Source organism: Asterias rubens, chromosome 19 (assembly GCF_902459465.1).
Source record: "Asterias rubens chromosome 19, eAstRub1.3, whole genome shotgun sequence".
In the NCBI taxonomy this organism is placed as follows: domain Eukaryota; kingdom Metazoa; phylum Echinodermata; class Asteroidea; order Forcipulatida; family Asteriidae; genus Asterias; species Asterias rubens.
In genome coordinates, this window is record NC_047080.1 from 4,720,798 (window position 1) to 4,739,914 (window position 19,117).

General features: G+C 41.1%; 1 protein-coding gene across 1 annotated transcript in view; it reads right to left on the reverse strand.

The window, feature by feature from the left end:
* Positions 1-1,373: 1,373 nt before the first annotated feature.
* The window catches only part of LOC117303239 (lysine-specific demethylase 8-like), a 52,800-nt gene continuing 35,056 nt past the window's right edge, over positions 1,374-19,117 (reverse strand). Inside the window, exons 8-9 of the mRNA XM_033787388.1 lie at positions 14,420-14,635; positions 1,374-1,394 (exon numbers count right to left, since the gene is read on the reverse strand). Coding sequence (XP_033643279.1) covers positions 14,471-14,635 — 165 coding nt within the window. The 3' untranslated portion in view covers positions 1,374-1,394; positions 14,420-14,470. The remainder of the gene's footprint in view (positions 1,395-14,419; positions 14,636-19,117) is intronic.

Below are 19,117 nucleotides of genomic sequence, written 5' to 3' on the forward strand. Positions count from 1 at the left end.
CAATGGGCTGAAACACAAAACATGACTGTATGTTTTATTTTATTTATAAATAAGCTAAATAAGTGTGAGACCACAACTCAAAGACATACTTTGTTGAGAGGGGTTTGGGTTTAGGGGGTTTTGAGGTGTTGGACTGGATTGGTGAGGGGGTGTGGTGGGAAGTTGAGGGGTGTTGACGAGGGATTGTTAAGGGTGTTGACGAGGGGTTGTTAAGGGTTTGGTGAGGTTTTGTTTAAGGGGGTTGGTGAGGGTTGGTAGGGATTGGGAGTGTTTGTTATGGGGGGGGGGGGTTATGGAGGGGGTTGGTTTGGTTGGTGAGGGGTTAGCGAGGTGGTTGGTTAGCGGTTCGGGGTTGGGGGGGGGGGGGGGGTTGAAGAGGGATGGGTTGTCCCAAGACGTGCATTTGTGATTCCTTCATGGGTCAAGTTTTAGAGTGAGTTCCCCTTCTAGGATGTTGAGGGGTGTTGGCGAGGGGTTGTTAAGAGTTTGGTGAGAGGTTGGTAAGGGAATTGGTGAGGGGTTGGTGGGGATTGGGAGGGACTTGGAGTGTTTATTATGGGGGGTGGGGTTGTAGAGGGGATTGATTTGGCGAGGGATTTGCGAGAGGTTGGGGGTTTGCGGGGTAGGGGGGTGGGGTTGACAAGGGAAGGGATGTCCCAAGATGTCAAGATGTGCATTTGTGTTCCTTCATGGGTCAAGTTTGGAGGAGTCCCCCTCGCCGCTCCTAAGTACCTCCCAGTCTATGCCAAGCTCATAATGTTGCAGTTTATTTGGCATTAAATGCGGGTGAAACACTCAATTTGTTCTCACATAAGTTGCATAAAAGGTATTTCGATATTTAGCCTGACCCCATAAATAAACCTACCTGTCAGAATACATTAAATGTTCCCCAGATGGTACCAATGAATGACAGGAGGCAGATCACATTTACAGAAACAAAACGTCCATCGGGAATTTATTTTATTGTTTTACGAGAGCAGAGTTTTATATTGCCAAGTTTATGTTTGTTAATCATTTAAAGATGTAGTAACTACTGACTTATAAAGTCTCAAAGATTGCATGTGCATCACATGAGATTTTGGATGGCAAGCTCGGCACAATGCTGTCCTGATCATGGGAGTTGTTGACCATAGACAAGGAACATGAGATGAGGGTACATACCATGGTCTGAGCATAGACTGAAAGACCATTCTGAGATGGTCAACCCAAAATGATCATGCTGGGATGGTCAGCCTGAGATGGTCGTTCAAAGATGGTCAGTATAAGAGGGTCAGAATGAGTGGGTACAAGGTTGTTCTTCGACGGTCAGCTCCCTCTAGCCTTTCTGAGATGGTCAGCATGAGATGATTATTCTGAGAGGGACGATTAGAGAAGGTCAACTTGAGAGCTTCACTCTGAGATGGTCAGAAGGAGAGGGTAGATGGTCAATCATTCTGAGATGGTCAGCTCAGAATACCCATGCTGAGATGGTCAGCATAAGATGATTATTTATTCTGAGAATGACATTCAGAGATGGTCTACCTGAGAGTACCACTCTTAGTTGGTCAGAATCAGATGGTCAATGGTCAGCCTGAGATGATTATTCTGAGTTGGTCAGAATCAGATGGTCATTCCGAGATGGTCAGCCTGGGAAAATCTTTCCAAGATGGTCATTCTGAGATGATCATCCTATAATTGTAATTTTTAAATGACCAGCTTGAGAGGACCATTCTGAGCTGGTCAGCCCGGAATGGTTAGCCCAGGATGGTCAGCCCGTGAGGATCATTCCAAAAGGTCAGCCTATAACAGTCCTTCTAGGATGGCCAGATTGAAAGGACCACTCTGAGCTGGTCAGCCTGTGAGGGTCATTCTAAGATTGTCAGCCTAGAAGGGAGAGACAATCCCTTTAAACATCTGGGAATCCTAGAAGAATGTTCCACCTGTAGCGCCCATACACACTCCGGTAAGATAATAGCACTATACCAGACACCAAGGCGGCACCACCAACACACCTTTACAACTCCTCCAAGTCATTTCTACATATTTGCAACATGTGAAGGATATCAGTTCAGTACCAGAGGGTATCATAAAGATTTGGGTTTCTAGGATTGTTTTCAGAGAGGTCCTCTGGGAGGTATGGGGACGTTGGACGATGGGGTATGTTTGGGGTCCTTGGGGCTAGCAAGGGGAGGGACAGGGGAGGTACTTCTTGATGTGTGAGTTATGCTTGGGGTAGTTGAAAATGATTTAAAGATCTTGGAATTAAAAGATGAGGTATTTGGGTGATATTTCTTATAAGGAAAATATATGTGTTAAAAAGGAAAGTAGGAAGTGGCATGATATATGGTGTGGGGAGGTACTTCTTGAACTTCAAGATAAATTATGTGGAGTAAAAAGTGTCAGAGCTATAAAACTATTGGATCTTGTAATCAGGGAGATTTTGTACATAAAGGTTGCAGAGACTTATCATTGCATAGACTGGGTTGACATCACAGTCTCCAAGGTAGAAATCAAAAACCAATTGTATGGGAACAGGTTGAAGTACTTAATAATATACTCTAGCATTAACAGTCTTTAGTTCATTATTGAGCTCATGGTCACGACCTTAAAGTAAAACTGGCACACCCCCATCAACAATTGGCTTTTGTGAAATTGTTACGGAAATCTCGAACAGATTTGTTTGCAGCCTTGCCCTTTTTCAGAATAGTTGAATCAACTTCTAAATAATGAGTAAAGAAGTAGGTTAGTGGGGACATAAGTGGGTTGTATAATGACTAGGAAAAAGGCCATGTGATGCATGGCTGATTTGGTTAAATCGACTAGGTGTAGAATTGAATGGCAGACGAACCAGTAAATAGAAGGGATGAGATTTGGTTAAATTGACTATGTGTAAAATTGAATGGCAGACGAACCAGTAAATAGAAGGGATGAGATTTGGTTAAATTGACTATGTGTAAAATAGAATGGCAGACGAACCAGTAAATAGAAGGGGTGAGATTTGGTTAAATCGACTATGTGTAAAATAGAATGGCAGACGAACCAGTAAATAGAAGGGATGAGATTCGGTGAATGTGAAAGTTTTCACTGAATTCTTCCCTCTCTACAGACCAAGAACCTCCCAACGGTTTACAACTAAGTGTAACACGTATAGAATACACAACTAAGCTCAATTTCATTGCCCTGCTTACCATAGTGCAATTATGTGAGCTGTAAGCGCAATGTTCTGCAGTAAGCGAGCCATGAAATTGAGCCCAGGTTTTGACACAATGATGTGGGCTCTTACTTCATCCCTTGGTGAATGCTTTAGTTCTATCAAAATAATTTAAAGGCTCAAGGAGATTTGAACAAAATCTTGAAATCAGGAAAAATTCTGAGAAATAACATGCCTACAATAGTAAAGGGCATTATCATTTAAGTTTCTCAAGTGGATTACACATACCGACAAGAGAAGCAGTCAGATTATTTGGTGGAGTTAAATTAAAAGATATTATAATCAAGTTAAAGACATAATATTATTTTTTAAAGTTTACTTCACAAACTGTTTTTAACTGAATGGAGACTCTTGCACGAGACGTTCAGTGCAAACAGGGGTCAGGACCCTTTAGTTTTATAATGGACGACCAACAAACCAGACTGATGGGAGAGAATGTGTATAAATAGGTTAATAATCACAAACAGGGAGAGATGTCTGTGGAAAGAGCTCAAGTTAGGATGTGGAACTATATGTAGGGTACTTGGGGGTAAAAAGGGGTCAGACGCTGGTAAACAGGGGGAAAAGGGGTATGGGGGGGGGGGTTAGGACCTCTGTGGAAAGAGAGCACTTGTTAGGATATAAAAAGTAGGGTACTTGAAGTAAAGCAGTCAGAAGCTGAACAGGATGAAAGGGGTAAGGTGGGGATAGGAACTCTATAGACAGAGCACCCGTAAGGATGTAGGGTATTTTGGGGTAAAGCAGGGTCAGAAGCTGGTGAAAGGGGTAAGGTGGGGGATCGGAACTCTGTAGACAGAGCACCAGTAAGGATATATAGGGTACTTTGGGGTAAAGCAGGGTCAGAAGCTGGTGTAAACAGAATGAAAGGGGTAAGGTGGGGATAGGAACTCTGTAGACAGAGCACCGGTAAGGATATACAGGGTACTTTGGGGGTAAAGCAGGGTCAGAAGCTGGTGTAAACAGGATGAAAGGGGTAAGGTGGGGATAGTAGGAACTCTGTAGACAGAGCACCGGTAAGGATATACAGGGTACTTTGGGGGTAAAGCAGGGTCAGAAGCTGGTGTAAACAGAATGAAAGGGGTAAGGTGGGGGATCGGAACTCTGTAGACAGAGCACCGGTAAGGATATAGGGTACTTTGGGGGTAAAGCAGGGTTAGAAGCTGGTGTAAACAGGATGAAAGGGGGTAAGGTGGGGATAGGAACTCTGTAGACGGAGCACCGGTAAGGGGGGATGGTACTTTTGGGGTAAAGCAGGGTCAGAAGCTGGTGTAAACAGGATGAAAGGGGGTAAGGTGGGGATAGGAACTCTGTAGACAGAGCACCGGTAAGGGGGGATGGTACTTTGGGGGTAAAGCAGGGTCAGAAGCTGGTGTAAACAGAATGAAAGGGGTATGGTGGGGATAGGAACTCTGTAGACGGAGCACCGGTAAGGGGGGGGGGATGGTACTTTGGGGGTAAAGCAGGGTCAGAAGCTGGTGTAAACAGAATGAAAGGGGTATGGTGGGGATAGGAACTCTGTAGACAGAGCACCGGTAAGGGGGGGATGGTACTTTGGGGGTAAAGCAGGGTCAGAAGCTGGTGTAAACAGGATGAAAGGGGTCAGGTGGGGATAGGAACTCTGTAGACACAGCACCTGTAAGGATATATAGGGTACTTTGGGGGTAAAGCAGGGTCAGAAGCTGGTGTAAACAGAATGAAAGGGGTATGGTGGGGATAGGAACTCTGTAGACAGAGCACCTGTAAGGATATATAGGGTACTTTGGGGGTAAAGCAGGGTCAGAAGCTGGTGTAAACAGGATGAAAGGGGTAAGGTGGGGATAGGAACTCTGTAGACAGAGCACCGGTAAGGATATAGGGTACTTTGGGGGTAAAGCAGGGTTAGAAGCTGGTGTAAACAGGATGAAAGGGGGTAAGGTGGGGATAGGAACTCTGTAGACGGAGCACCGGTAAGGGGGGATGGTACTTTTGGGGTAAAGCAGGGTCAGAAGCTGGTGTAAACAGGATGAAAGGGGGTAAGGTGGGGATAGGAACTCTGTAGACAGAGCACCGGTAAGGATATAGGGTACTTTGGGGGTAAAGCAGGGTTAGAAGCTGGTGTAAACAGGATGAAAGGGGGTAAGGTGGGGATAGGAACTCTGTAGACGGAGCACCGGTAAGGGGGGATGGTACTTTTGGGGTAAAGCAGGGTCAGAAGCTGGTGTAAACAGGATGAAAGGGGGTAAGGTGGGGATAGGAACTCTGTAGACAGAGCACCGGTAAGGGGGGGATGGTACTTTGGGGGTAAAGCAGGGTCAGAAGCTGGTGTAAACAGAATGAAAGGGGTATGGTGGGGATAGGAACTCTGTAGACGGAGCACCGGTAAGGGGGGGATGGTACTTTGGGGGTAAAGCAGGGTCAGAAGCTGGTGTAAACAGAATGAAAGGGGTATGGTGGGGATAGGAACTCTGTAGACAGAGCACCGGTAAGGGGGGGATTGTACTTTGGGGGTAAAGCAGGGTCAGAAGCTGGTGTAAACAGGATGAAAGGGGTCAGGTGGGGATAGGAACTCTGTAGACACAGCACCTGTAAGGATATATAGGGTACTTTGGGGGTAAAGCAGGGTCAGAAGCTGGTGTAAACAGAATGAAAGGGGTATGGTGGGGATAGGAACTCTGTAGACAGAGCACCTGTAAGGATATATAGGGTACTTTGGGGGTAAAGCAGGGTCAGAAGCTGGTGTAAACAGAATGAAAGGGGTATTGTGGGGATAGGAACTCTGTAGACAGAGCACCTGTAAGGATATATAGGGTACTTTGGGGGTAAAGCAGGGTCAGAAGCTGGTGTAAACAGAATGAAAGGGGTATGGTGGGGATAGGAACTCTGTAGACGGAGCACCGGTAAGGATATATAGGGTACTTTGGGGGTAAAGCAGGGTCAGAAGCTGGTGTAAACAGAATGAAAGGGGTATGGTGGGGATAGGAACTCTGTAGACAGAGCACCTGTAAGGATATATAGGGTACTTTGGGGGTAAAGCAGGGTCAGAAGCTGGTGTAAACAGGATGAAAGGGGTAAGGTGGGGATAGGAACTCTGTAGACAGAGCACCGGTAAGGATATATAGGGTACTTTGGGGGTAAAGCAGGGTCAGAAGCTGGTGTTAACAGAATGAAAGGGGTAAGGTGGGGATAGGCACTCTGTAGACAGAGCACCTGTAAGGATATCCAGGGTACTTTGGGGGTAAAGCAGGGTTAGAAGCTGGTGTAAACAGGATGAAAGGGGTAAGGTGGGGATAGGAACTCTGTAGACAGAGCACCTGTAAGGATATCCAGGGTACTTTGGGGGTAAAGCAGGGTTAGAAGCTGGTGTAAACAGGATGAAAGGGGTATGGGGATAGGAACTCTGTAGACAGAGCACCAATAAGAATAGAGGGTACTTTGGGGGTAAAGCGGGGTCAGAAGCAGGTGTAAACAGGGGGAAAAGTTGGACAGAGCACCTAATAGAGGATATAGGGTACTAGGATTTGGGGTTAAAAGGGGTCAGAAGCCACTGATGGTGACATCTCACCATTCATGTGTGAATATAATTACGCAAACCTTTCAGAAGGACATAGGACTGACACAGGAGCAGGCAGGGTGCTACAATATAAGACAAGAAGCTGCTCAATACAAAAGCAAACAATTTAAAGAGGAGTTATTGTGTTGCCCTTGTCTTGACCGTGGTGCCCCATCAAAAGTTTCCAACAGACTTTAAGTTGTTCTCAACGGAAGTGCCTTTTTAAAAATGAAAATGGCTTTGCCCTTCTCAAAGATGAAATTCAACTTCTGTTAAACAACTATGAGAAACACTGTTTTACGTTAAATGTGCTTCTATTAAGTGATACAGGAAGATGTTGGACATGCTTGACCTTCGCTCAATCGACTGAAACATGAAATTGAAGACTGAAAGGAAGAGGGTGGTGTTCTAAGACATGTGATGTTGAGGATGTTATCGCTTATAAAGATTCGAAACAACAACTGAAGGAGGCAGGCTTAGTTGATAGAGCTTCCTGTTTTTATGTTCTTCCTCTAACATCAAATTAGGAATCGTTTAAACCCACGCAGATTACAAAATTATAACAAAGCTTATGACTTTTAAAAGAGTTTAATATTGTTAGGAAAATTATTTTGTGTGACTACTTTGGTTGACTCCATCCTCGGGTAAATTTGAATACAATTTTGTCTTTTTCTAGAAAATGAGAAAGGGGTGGTAATATATATATTTTTTTTTTTTTTTTTTTTATTAGGTTTGAAATTAAATATTCCATCTTTGATACGGCAAGGCCACACTTTGCAAAAGGTACTTGAACTTTGTTGATGGGTGCTAAGGCCAATACCAGGGGAAGTCAGGGCTCCACGAAATTCTAGGCCTGAAAATCTAAAAAATTCCAGATGTGAACATTTTTAATTTGAAAAGTAAAATCTGCCCCAACAACCTCTTTAAAAGACACTGAACACCTTTGGTAATTGTCAAAGACCAGTCTTCTCACGTGGTGTATCCCAACATATGCACACAATAACAAACTTGTGAACAATTGGACGACGAAGTTGCGAGATAATAATGGAAGAAAAAACACCCTTGTCACACAAACTCGTTTGATTTCGAGACCTCAGGCGTGAGGTCTACAACTCAAAAGAAATATTTTACTGAGAAACTACTTCCTTCTCAACAGCTCAACAGCAATGCCAATCCATTCTGACAATTGACAGGCAAGGTTCCATAAAGGCTTCACATCCGATCAAATCTAAGCATATCCAATGATTTCCCTACAGGTTCTTGATGTGACTCAACGATTCCTTCCTTCTTCTGTCCATCTACATTTCTGGATCATAGTAACTACTGCAAGAAAACATCAAGTGTTTTTTTTTAAGACATCTGCTGGAAGAGGAAGCACCATCATGGAGTCTTAATTCTTGGATAATGTTTTGCTATTGTTTGGGATCAATCGACTGCCTGCCTGGGACTAGTGAAGATTGGGTTACATAGTTTTAAAGTGAAGATACAACAGTCGCTTCTTTTAAATCTTAACACTCTTCTCAAGTTCTGTTGATATCACAGATTTAAATATCTGAAACTTGTATCTTTAGTTTTTTTCCTACAGCCCCTATAACTTGAAAAAAAAAAAACTTGATATACTCTGGTCTAACAATTCTTAAAATGTGTTTTGACTTGGCATTAATAAATTACTAAGAGAGTTTATGCACTCTAAAAGGGGGATTACTGGTCACATGGGGTGTTTTAAGATGTGGTATAAAGACGGCTCCGTGAAGTAGCGAATAAATGGGCCCTATAAAGCATTTTGTTGTGGAAAAGTTCTATAAAATGCACACTGAACTTTAGACCTTGGCTTTGTTAGCAGCTTTAGACCTTGGCTTTGGTTTGGTCCATTTACAGCGGCCAGCCACCCAGTCAATACCACCCAATGAAGACTGGCTGCTCACACTGTTATTTCCTAAGTTATACTGAAGTGAATGTTTTCCCCTTTTTGGTGGGACAGGGGCACTATAAAGTATCATATTTCACGGGTTGCAAGAATTGAAGAAACAAACATTCCAAGCAGTAATTCCCATTGACAGTTGTTTTTAGTGAGAAAACGTGGCGAGTTGGCAACATCTGATATGAATCTGGTGAATGCTGATCACGAATGGAAACAAAATATATCCAAAATGTAAACAGACCCTCCCTTTTCTCTTTAATGATACACCAAAACAATCTAGAACAGTTGCAACTGGGATGCTCTCTGTGTCTTGCATACCACTACATTAACATTTTAAGACATTTTTTTACAAACAAGTCTGCAAAACTGGAATGAGTGATAAAGTTTTAAGTCGGTCCAGAGATGGGAATAGAAGAAAATATCCATCAAAATTAGTTTAATCTGAAGAATATCCTGAAATCATAAGAAAGGGGTCACTGGGGATGACTCCACACAGTCCCATGTGAAGGGGAATAATTTGGAGTTCGGAAGTTCAATATTATTAAGAGGGTGAAGCTGCTTCGCTTGAACACATGTACAAGGGGCTTTACTCTTTATTGTCAGTCTCCTGACGATGACTAGAGCAAGCTAGTCGAAACGTTGAGACCAATTCAGAACTGACTCCGTGGCAGTACAGTTAATTACGATCCTATAAGCTAAAGTAGTAGTCCAGTCTATTTTCTATACCATCCGCCCTGGTAACAGTTAAAAAGCAGGACAGTTCTTTTCAGAACTGAGAAGTCTCCCGAGAAGTCTCCCGGATCTCCTGGCAAGTAGATACACACATGGTGTTACCGCAAACTAAATGCAATGCCTCAAATCATGGCTTTACTCTTCAACAAGAAAAGTTCTAAATTGAGCCCTGGGACTAATTTCATAGAGCTGCTTGAGCAGAAAATATTTTGCCTTTTTTTTTTTGCTAAGTAGAAATAAGCAGGATACCAGTGAAAAATGTGCATGATACATAGTGTTTTGGCTGGTAATTTTAACTGGTAAGTATGATGTTGATGTGCTTGGCTACTTTTTGAGCTTAAACTGCTCTATAAAATTGGGCCCAGTTATTGGCTCAGGATACACTGTAACTTGCAGTATTTTTTACTGAAGAGATAATATGTTAAATTGGACCCAGGTTGGAGGGCTTTCTTGCTCCAGACTTGGATTTAGCATCAAAGCTTGATTAAATTGAAGTTAGTGATTTGCAAAGCTGTCTTGGAAACACAATCAGAAGAAAAACTTGCTTTTAAAAACTCTTCTCAAACGCTGTACGATCATGAATTGGAGAATTGAACAAATTCCGAGTGTGTACAAATGTGCTTAAAGAAATACCGATGCTCCACTAGGGATGTATACAATGCAAAGAATGACGCTACCGCTGCATTTAAATTAGGACTAGGGTTTACTTGGGATTATCCGTCAAGGTAGCTCAGCGACCGCCTCAAGGGTCTCAAAATGATTCCCAGTTAACAACACAGAGGACCAGTTTGTTCCAAGATGCTCCGAGGTATGAAGGAGGCAAACAAAGAAGGAACTCTGAGGATCCATCAATCTTGAGGATTATTAGATGCCTTCAAGGGTACGGTAGGGACTAACAGGGGTTAGCTAGCTAACTAGATCAATATTTTGATGAGAGGGGAAACGGGTTGGAAGTGGGGCGTCAAGTAGGTCCTGTGAACCACTTTTCCAAAAATCAAGCCGAAAAGCTAATAGGAGTTGAAACCACAGCCTTTGTGTGTACGGCCATTGAAAGTCTTCTTTCAATTTTCAAAGGGTAAATTTACAGTTGATGACTTCTTGGGTCACTACTTTAAGGCTACCAAGTTTGTTCTGTAAAGGCAGACATGGTTTGTGTGACTAGTATCTTTGTGAATGGAGCTTTTATGTTTCTTACAAATATACAAGTCCACTGAAGAGTGTTGGATTAGCAACTCCCAAATTCAACGAGTTATATTAACCTGGGCCAGTGGTACTCTTGAGCCTTGAGGTTGTGTTCAAAAGAATAATATGTCCTGTTTCTTTCTTGACATTGAATCCTCAAAAGCTGAAAGACACTGGACACTATTGGTAATTGTCAAAGACCAGTCTTCTCACTTGATGTATCTCAACATATACATACAAAAACAAACCTGTGAAAATTTGAGCTCAGTCGGTCGTCGAAGTTGTGAGATATAATGAAAGAAAAAACTAGCTTGTCACACAAAGTTGTGTGCTTTCAGTTGCTTGATTTCGAGACCTCAAATTCTAAATCTGAGGACTAGTGAAGACTAGTCTTTGACAATTACCAATAGTGTCCTTTGCCTTTAAACAGCCTGGGCCAATCTAACTGCTGTTAAAAATCCCGCCATTCTTTTTCAGAATCAACACTACTCAAAAGAAATTACACATGGGGCTAGCGCAAACCTCACCTAATAATATTCTACTTTCGCTTCTTGAAATTGAAATCTAAAAAACTTAAGCGGCAGGTGCTCTGTGAAATATGATGCGGCTGATTACCTTGGATCAGTTTGTGTCGTGGCACATTTCACTAACCTTCTTTCAACATGGTTGAGTATTTCTAAATGTACATCAAATCCTGGTTGATTTAATTTGAAAATAGCGACAAAAATTGTCAGAAATAACTTGACACGTCCTACGAATGGAATACTAATCAAAAGAGAGTGTAATATCAAACGTCATAAAATTAATTGAATTGGCCAGTGTCTGTATTAATCTTATTCAACTGTCATCACTTTATGTCTAAAATCACGAGCAAAAACTAGTATAAAACACAGCATAAGACTTTTCTACAAGGAGGGTAAAGGCCCGGTCACACAGGCCCCGATAACGAGAACGATAACGAGAACGATAAAAATGCACGCCCTCGATTGGTTGAAATGCTCCACTCAGAATACGTCCACGCTCATTCAACCAATCGAGGGCGTGCATTTGTATCGTTCTCGTTATAGTTCTCGTTATCGGGGCCTGTGTGACCGGGCCTTTAGGCTTTCCACAATCAATTTCATCACAACCTAAAGAAAATAAAACCTTTAGAAAGAGTTCAACTTAAAGGCCATTTTAAAAGGTCTCCTCTTCTATATTTGGACAAAAACAAAAACTAAAATAACCTCCGGCATGAACTCTTGCCAATTGTTTTTCAACACAATATAAAATTATTTTATTTTCAAGCCAGCCGAACCCTTTTTAGAAACTCACCTAGGACTTGGCCAAAGAAAGATAACATGTTTCCCCTTCTGATTAAAGCTTTCAAATAAAAGTAAAATGACAGGCCTCTTTTTTGTTGGTGTTATGTTTATGAAATAAGTCTTCAACTTCCATGTGGGTGTTGCCTCAGGGATTCTACGCGGAACTAAACCATGTAAATAGAATCTGGTATCTCATGGGATTGTCAGCAGACATTACTTCCGACAGATTTCTGCTCCCAAGGAGCTGAGATTTTTCTTCAAGATTTTAAAGAAGCAGATCATGAAAACATGGAGCAGCGTCCGGGACCTGGGGGCCAAGGATGAGGATTCTGAGAGTTGGGTCCAAGGGTCAAGCTTGAGGGAGTTCATTTAGGATTTTAAAGATTGGAAACAGGTTTGAGTGTTGTCTTTTGAGCCTCACCCATTCCTTCAAATGGACTCAAATGGACAGATAAGGTGCTGAAACAGCTGAAAAATATAAAACTACAACTGATGTTGATGTTCCGTTGGAATATGGAAACTATCCAATTCCAAATGACGCACTTACACAACTTCATAATGAGGCCTTCTTTTAATCTTTAAATTTGTCTCTCTAGTAGTCATATGCATTTTCCCCTGGTCTCCTCCTCAAATTGCCCCCTGCCTGAATGCTCCCACCCCCAGCCTGTCTTTCAAGTGCTGCTTCTTGAAGATCCATGGTTTCACAAACTGACCATAAATATTATCCTATAATAATAAAGACATTTTTCAAAGAATGCAAGGAAACGTCAAATCTATAGGAGTCAAGGACATGCATCAATCAGCCAATTACCCAGGCAGTAAAATCAAACAGCCTTCAAATCACAGGTTTTTGTCTTCTCTGAATCCAGCGAGGTGTTAGAGGAAGTAGGTCATCACATCAAACCGTTCAAGGTGCACATAAATCAAGCAGCAGGACAAGACGATTCCCAACGCTACTTATTTACACCTCTTCAAGACTTAGATCAAGACACAAGAGGATCGTAAATTGGAACTTTCAAACACAGATTGAATCCTTTCAAATTAGGCACAACCCCCAGCTCAACAACCATCCCCCTCCCAAGTTCAACTCCATCTAGGGAGCTAGATCCAGCAGGGGAACAACGGATCAATTTAACACCCCTCACACTGCATGCCTACATCAAGATAAGAGAACCTGACTATCTTATCTGCTATGTAAGTCAGTTTGCTCTGAGAGGGAAGCCAGACTTCTTTCATGTTAGCCCCTAAGCTCCCGGGATCAAAATAAGGAGCTGCGGAGATTAGATGTTTTAAGAGGGACCAGAAGTGAATGGGAGGTGTTTGATCCTGGATGAGGAGAAAAACAGGAAGTATGGACTTCTTGGCGGTCGGGCGAAGGAAATGAAGTAAATAAAACATAACATGTGTTTTGTATATTGGCTGATTTTGAAATTGATATTTCAGTCTTGCCAACGGCATAGGACTGGGCAATTATTTAACCTTACATTGGTAATTTGTAAATAGGCATAATTTCTTTTCCGTTTGATCAGACACAAAAGTTTTACATGGTAAACATCTCATGAGAAAGGAGTAAGAAAAAGGATTTCAGCTAACTAGTGGTAGGTTGGCACATTAGACGTAGCAACTTTTCAATAATCCTTACACACCCCTGAGAGGAAAATGGAAGAGCCTGAGGTCAATGCCACTTTGTATTCATTGATTGCTTGGCCTGTATACAAAATCCAAACTGATGGCCATTTTAGATCCATCAATTATATAAATCAGGGCCATTTGTTACTGTACATTGTCCACATAATACATCTACCATGTACATCTTCTAAGGCTGTTTCACAAAATTTGAAGGGCGTGTGATCTGAAGGTTTTGTATTTCCTATGGTGGTTCAAGCCATCTTCAGTGACCGCATTGCTTAAGAAATCAAGGCAACATCCCTAGGGGTAATTTTAACAGTGGGTTCTCACAGTGTCCTTGTCAATGGGTTTGTTGTCATGACCTTGGTCAACCCTGCCAATAGTGACATAACACCTTTCATGCTTGACCCTAACCCCTGGTTTCTGGATGGGGATGTAAAGAATCAAGACTGAACCGCCTCTAAGATGGAATACCCGGGAGGATTTCTGAGGGGATTTGAACAGGAAGAAAGCGTTGAGAGGGTTCTACAGAGCGTGGACAATGTTAGGGTTTGTCTGCTTGTGCAGGGATTTGATCTTGGTCAATATTTGTATACTTGACATTCTCTGGGTTGACCTATCAGCTAGTCGGCCGTCTGTGACCGCAAAAGTTAGGATATTGACCAATGTTGAGTGACACATTCAAGTGGGCCTGGGACAGTACCAATCAAATAGTATTACTCTAATATTATGTCACCATTCATTGTCTTAATCACGTTTTGTTTAAACTGTTCACATTCCACAACTTACAAAAACAATTTTCAGAGATTTTAGTCCATTATGGATTTCTCCATTATTCTGCATATAAATCAGCTTTACGCTGATAAAAACCAAATTATGACATTTTAGTTTTAAGAAAATAAAATCCCTACATAAAGAAAAAAAAAACTTACCGTTTGTCATGAAGAGCACCTTATCCTGTGTCCTACAGTTCCTTGAAGCAGCTACATCCACCAGAAGCTAACAGAGAAACTTGTGCTGAGTGAGCGGACATAGTGCCAGCACCCACGAGGAATATATAACATCTCCCCAGGTCTTAGGATGGCTTCTTGATAGATGGCGGAGGGGAAGAGAGGAAATCTTAAGACGTCAGGGTTCTCTACATCCACCTGTCACGGAGGAACACAAAGATAGCAGTGTTAAATGTGGTTATGGGGTGAGAGGACTTATGCTCAACTTTGACTCAAGTTCAACATTGTTGTTTGACAAGGCAAAACGTATTCCCATTCAACGGTTTTCTCTGTGAAGACTTCATCAAATTTGGGAGGCCACAAGTACAAAGTTTGAAATATGCCTAATAGAAATAAATCAATATGTTTAGTAGAATCTTTCTCAAACTGAAATATGGTTGAATCCCTCTGACTCTAAAACTACATTCCTTTGAAGGGAATGTTTTTTAAAAGCTTTCACTTTGTGAAAAGCTGCAGTGCCTTACCAAGTAAGTTTTTATGGTCATACGATTGTTGGAGTAATTACCAAAGGTACATCTATAGGCAAGCTCTCCCTTAAAGCCATTGGACCCTTTCGGTTCAGAAAAAAAAATAAAAAGTTCACAGATTTACAAATAACTTGCAGGGTTTACAGAAGGCAATGGTGAAAGACTTCTCTTAAAATATTATTCCATGAAATGCTTTGCTTTTTGAGAAAACAGCAAAACAATATCAATTCTTGATATCGAGAATTACGGATTTATTTTAAACACATGTCATGACACGGCGAAACGCGCGGAAACAAGGGATGGGATTTTCCGTTGTTTTCTCCCGACTCCGATGACCGATTGAGCCTAAATTTTCACAGGTTTGTTATTTTGATATAGAAGTTGTGGTACACAAAGTGTGGGCCTTGGACAACACTGTTTACCGCAAGGGTCCAATGGCTTTAACAGACAGTGGACACTATTGGTAATTATCAAAGACTAGTCTTTAACAGTTTGTGTATCTCAACATGTGCATGAAATAACCAACCTGTGAAAATTTGAGCTCAATCGGTCGTCAAAGTTGTGAGATAACAATGAAAGAAAAAAAACACCCTTGTCACACGAAGTTGTGTGCTTTCAGATCGATACCTAAAATTCTAAACTTGAGGTCTCGAAAATCAAATTCAATGAAAATTACGTCACTTCAGAGGGAGCTGTTTCTCACATTGTTTTGTACTATCAACCTATACCCATTACTCATAATCAAGAAAGGTTTTATGATTATAATTATTTTGAGTAATTACCAATAGTGTCCACTGCCAAGGTTCAACTTGGATTTTGACCATCTCAGTGGAAAGTGAGAAGGTAGCCAGTCAATAACCTGCTTACAAGTGCTACTTATGGTTAGCAGCTTCAGAAATGTTAACATATCTGGTAAAATTCTCTACACCCTGATGGAGTGTAAAAAATATTGCTTAGCAATCAGTCTCGAAAACCCTTCTTAAACTCTGAGTAACCTTTTACTAAATTCTGGCTAGACCCTAGCTGGGTGGGCTCTGAGAATTCTTTCTCACTTCTCTGCACTATTCAAGAAACACACTTATGTCTGTCAGCAATAAATAACCACTCTTAATTTATGTAGGTGTCAGGACACTACTTTTTGACACCCTTGTCCCAGGGCAGTCTGTCTCCAGGACAACTGAATACAACCAAAAATGACCCTTGAAATTTGGAATCAAATGGTTCATTTCCTGAGATGAGATTTCCTGTTCTGGTGGATAGACTTTTACAATCAAGAGAGTCAAATCTCTTGTGGCAATTTTAGTTTCACAACCTGGAAATGAAATATAAATGACCATTCTGAAACTAAGTGTACTATTCTTGAGGTGGTTTAGATGAGAGTAGAAATTGCCTGGTGATGAAGAATAAGAGGGTCTCAGGATAACCATTAACTTTACAGCAGAGAAAATGCTTTGTTAAAAACGATTTCCTGAGGTGATAAATTAGAAAGCTTGAAAATGGTCCAACAGTTCTGAGGATTTACAGACTTTTTACGCCACAACAGTTTAGTTTGAACAATGTCTAGCACAAGTACTTTCTCACAATGTTTTATACTACCAACCTCTCCCCATTACTCGTTACCAAGTGAGGTTTTATGCTAATAATTATTTTGAGTAATTACCAATAGTGTCCACTGCCTTTAAATTTGAATTCCACAGACTTCAGAGACAGTTGCTATGTCACATGGGTTGGGGCAAGCTTCTGCGAAGTTATGTAAGAGACGGCAAACACTCAGTATATGATATGATATCGAAGTCTTATAAAAATAGCACACATATCTACCAAACAAGGTACTCAAGGCGCTGATTATATACAACCTTCCAGAAAGATAGGTTATTACAGTGATGAATTCTGAGACCCAATTATTTAGCACCTTCTAAGCACCTAACATTGTTCTACGGCGCATATAGCAGCCACAGCCAGGAACACCGGGGCGAACCCCTTCTGTTTTTGATAAGTGTACTGGGTTCTTTTACATGCACTACACAACACATGGGACCAGCGGCTTTACATCCCATCCGAAGGACGAAGCAATGTAAAAGTGTCTTGCTTTTAAAAGGACACAAGTGTCTCCGCCGGGGATTCGAACCCACACTCTGCTGATCAGAAACACCAGAGTTTAAATTCGATGCTCTTAACTGCTCAGCACCGACACTTCCACAGTGCACACTTTTAAATGAATGTGTATGGCACATAAGTAACAGGCTTTGCCTAGCAGGAGGTTGCTATACAAAAGCATGCCTGAACCATGTGACATAGCAACAATACTCTGATGAATGCTGTTTGATTATCATATATTTTTACTGTGTACAATAACTTTCTGTAATATAAGTGTGACATTTCCAGACTGGTTCCATTTAACTTATTGCCAGATCAATCCGACTGTTGGTTGAAATTCAAGCCAGATGTATGGTAAGTGTATGGACACACCATTGGGAGTTGACCACTACTCTGGACAACTACTGGATTACAACTAGTAGCACCTTTGGGAGCATCCGTTGACCTCAAAGACCTCAGGAGAGTAACAGTGTATAGAACAATAATCCTTACTCGCCGTCGCTTAAAGGCATTGGACACCTTTGGTAAATTGTCAAAGACCAGTATTCTCACTTTGTGTAGCTCAACATTTTGCATAAAATAACAAATCTTGGAAAAATTTGACTCAATAGCTCGGATATCAAAGTTGTAAAAGAACAATGAAAGAAAAAACAGCCTTGTTGCATTAGTTTGTGTGCTTTCAGATGCATAATAAAAGTCTTTAGCAAGAAATTTCCTCTTTCTCAAAAAATACATTACCACCGGAGCCGTTTCTCACATCGTTTGATACTGTCAACAATGCTCTCCATTGCGCGTTACAAAGTTTGCCAACAATTATTTTTAGCAGTTACCTAATGGGATCTTTGGTTTAATTCTGTACTGACAACAGTTCTATTATTATTAACTTGTTCTGGACAGCATAACAGCTGCGCAAGCACCACGGGGGAAATGAGTTTTGCAATTTGGATAAAAGACCTGAACTTTTTAGATGAAAGTTTTGACAGGTTTGGAAATTTGACTTGGTGCAGATGAATACACTGGTAGTAAAAACTGCATGCATGGTGGCTCACAGAAGAGCGCTTTTGCTGCTTTATAATAGTAATTCTTACAAATAAATTTCAGCATCAGCTTTCTTTGTGGATAAATTTGTTAAGTGTGAAAAGAGGAAAAGGGTGTTTTGGGTACCTTAAGAAGACTCAATTGTGAAGAACCATTTGCTGGAAATTTTCATTGAACTAAATACACCTGTAATATTTATAACCAATCAATCAGCCTTCGAGAATCTAATTTATATGAAGACAGGTCTTCCTCTAAGGGCCAGTATCCCATTCAAATTAACTGCAATACTTTTCAATGAATTATCATCCGGCGTGAATTTAAAAAAATCAGTGACAAAAGTAAACAACCTGGGATGTTATCAATCTTTGAGGGCTGTAAGTTTGAAGGAGTATGATCAACTCAAAACCATTTTGAAAATCCTCACAAAACAAACAATTTCCAATCACCCTTTCTGAAAAAAATCCCTAACAAAACCATCCACCCACTTCATCAAACTTTTCAACTTTTTGACAAAGCCATTCAAAAAAGTTGCTACCTGTAAGCCTAAAAAAAAATCTGTCTTTTCTGTCTGTATACAAAAGCGGAATTACCAAGTACAAAGTAAAACTGCCCACGGGCTTTGATGTTTTAACCATATTAAATAAAGTGCAGATCCCCAAACACACAAAAGTATTTGCAGAGTTGGACAGGTTTTTGGAATCGGAGCTTGACAAAAGTTTTTTTTGATACAGGGTTCAGAGACATTGAAAGGGTGTCAGGAACGTGAGTTATGGGATGTTTTTCTTGTCCAGTCTTGACAAGTCAGAGAAGGATTGTAGTTTTGGTTCGATTTATATGATCTGTGTTGAACCAAGAAGGAAAAGTAGGTTTAAGGTAAAACAAATAATACATTTTATTGTACTTGAACAGCTGTCTAAATATGTACTGCAGAGCTTAAACCTCAATTTTTGAGACAGAAGTTGTTTGGTTTAACCAGAAATTATGTAGACTACAAATGGCTGGGCTTGGGATTGGATGG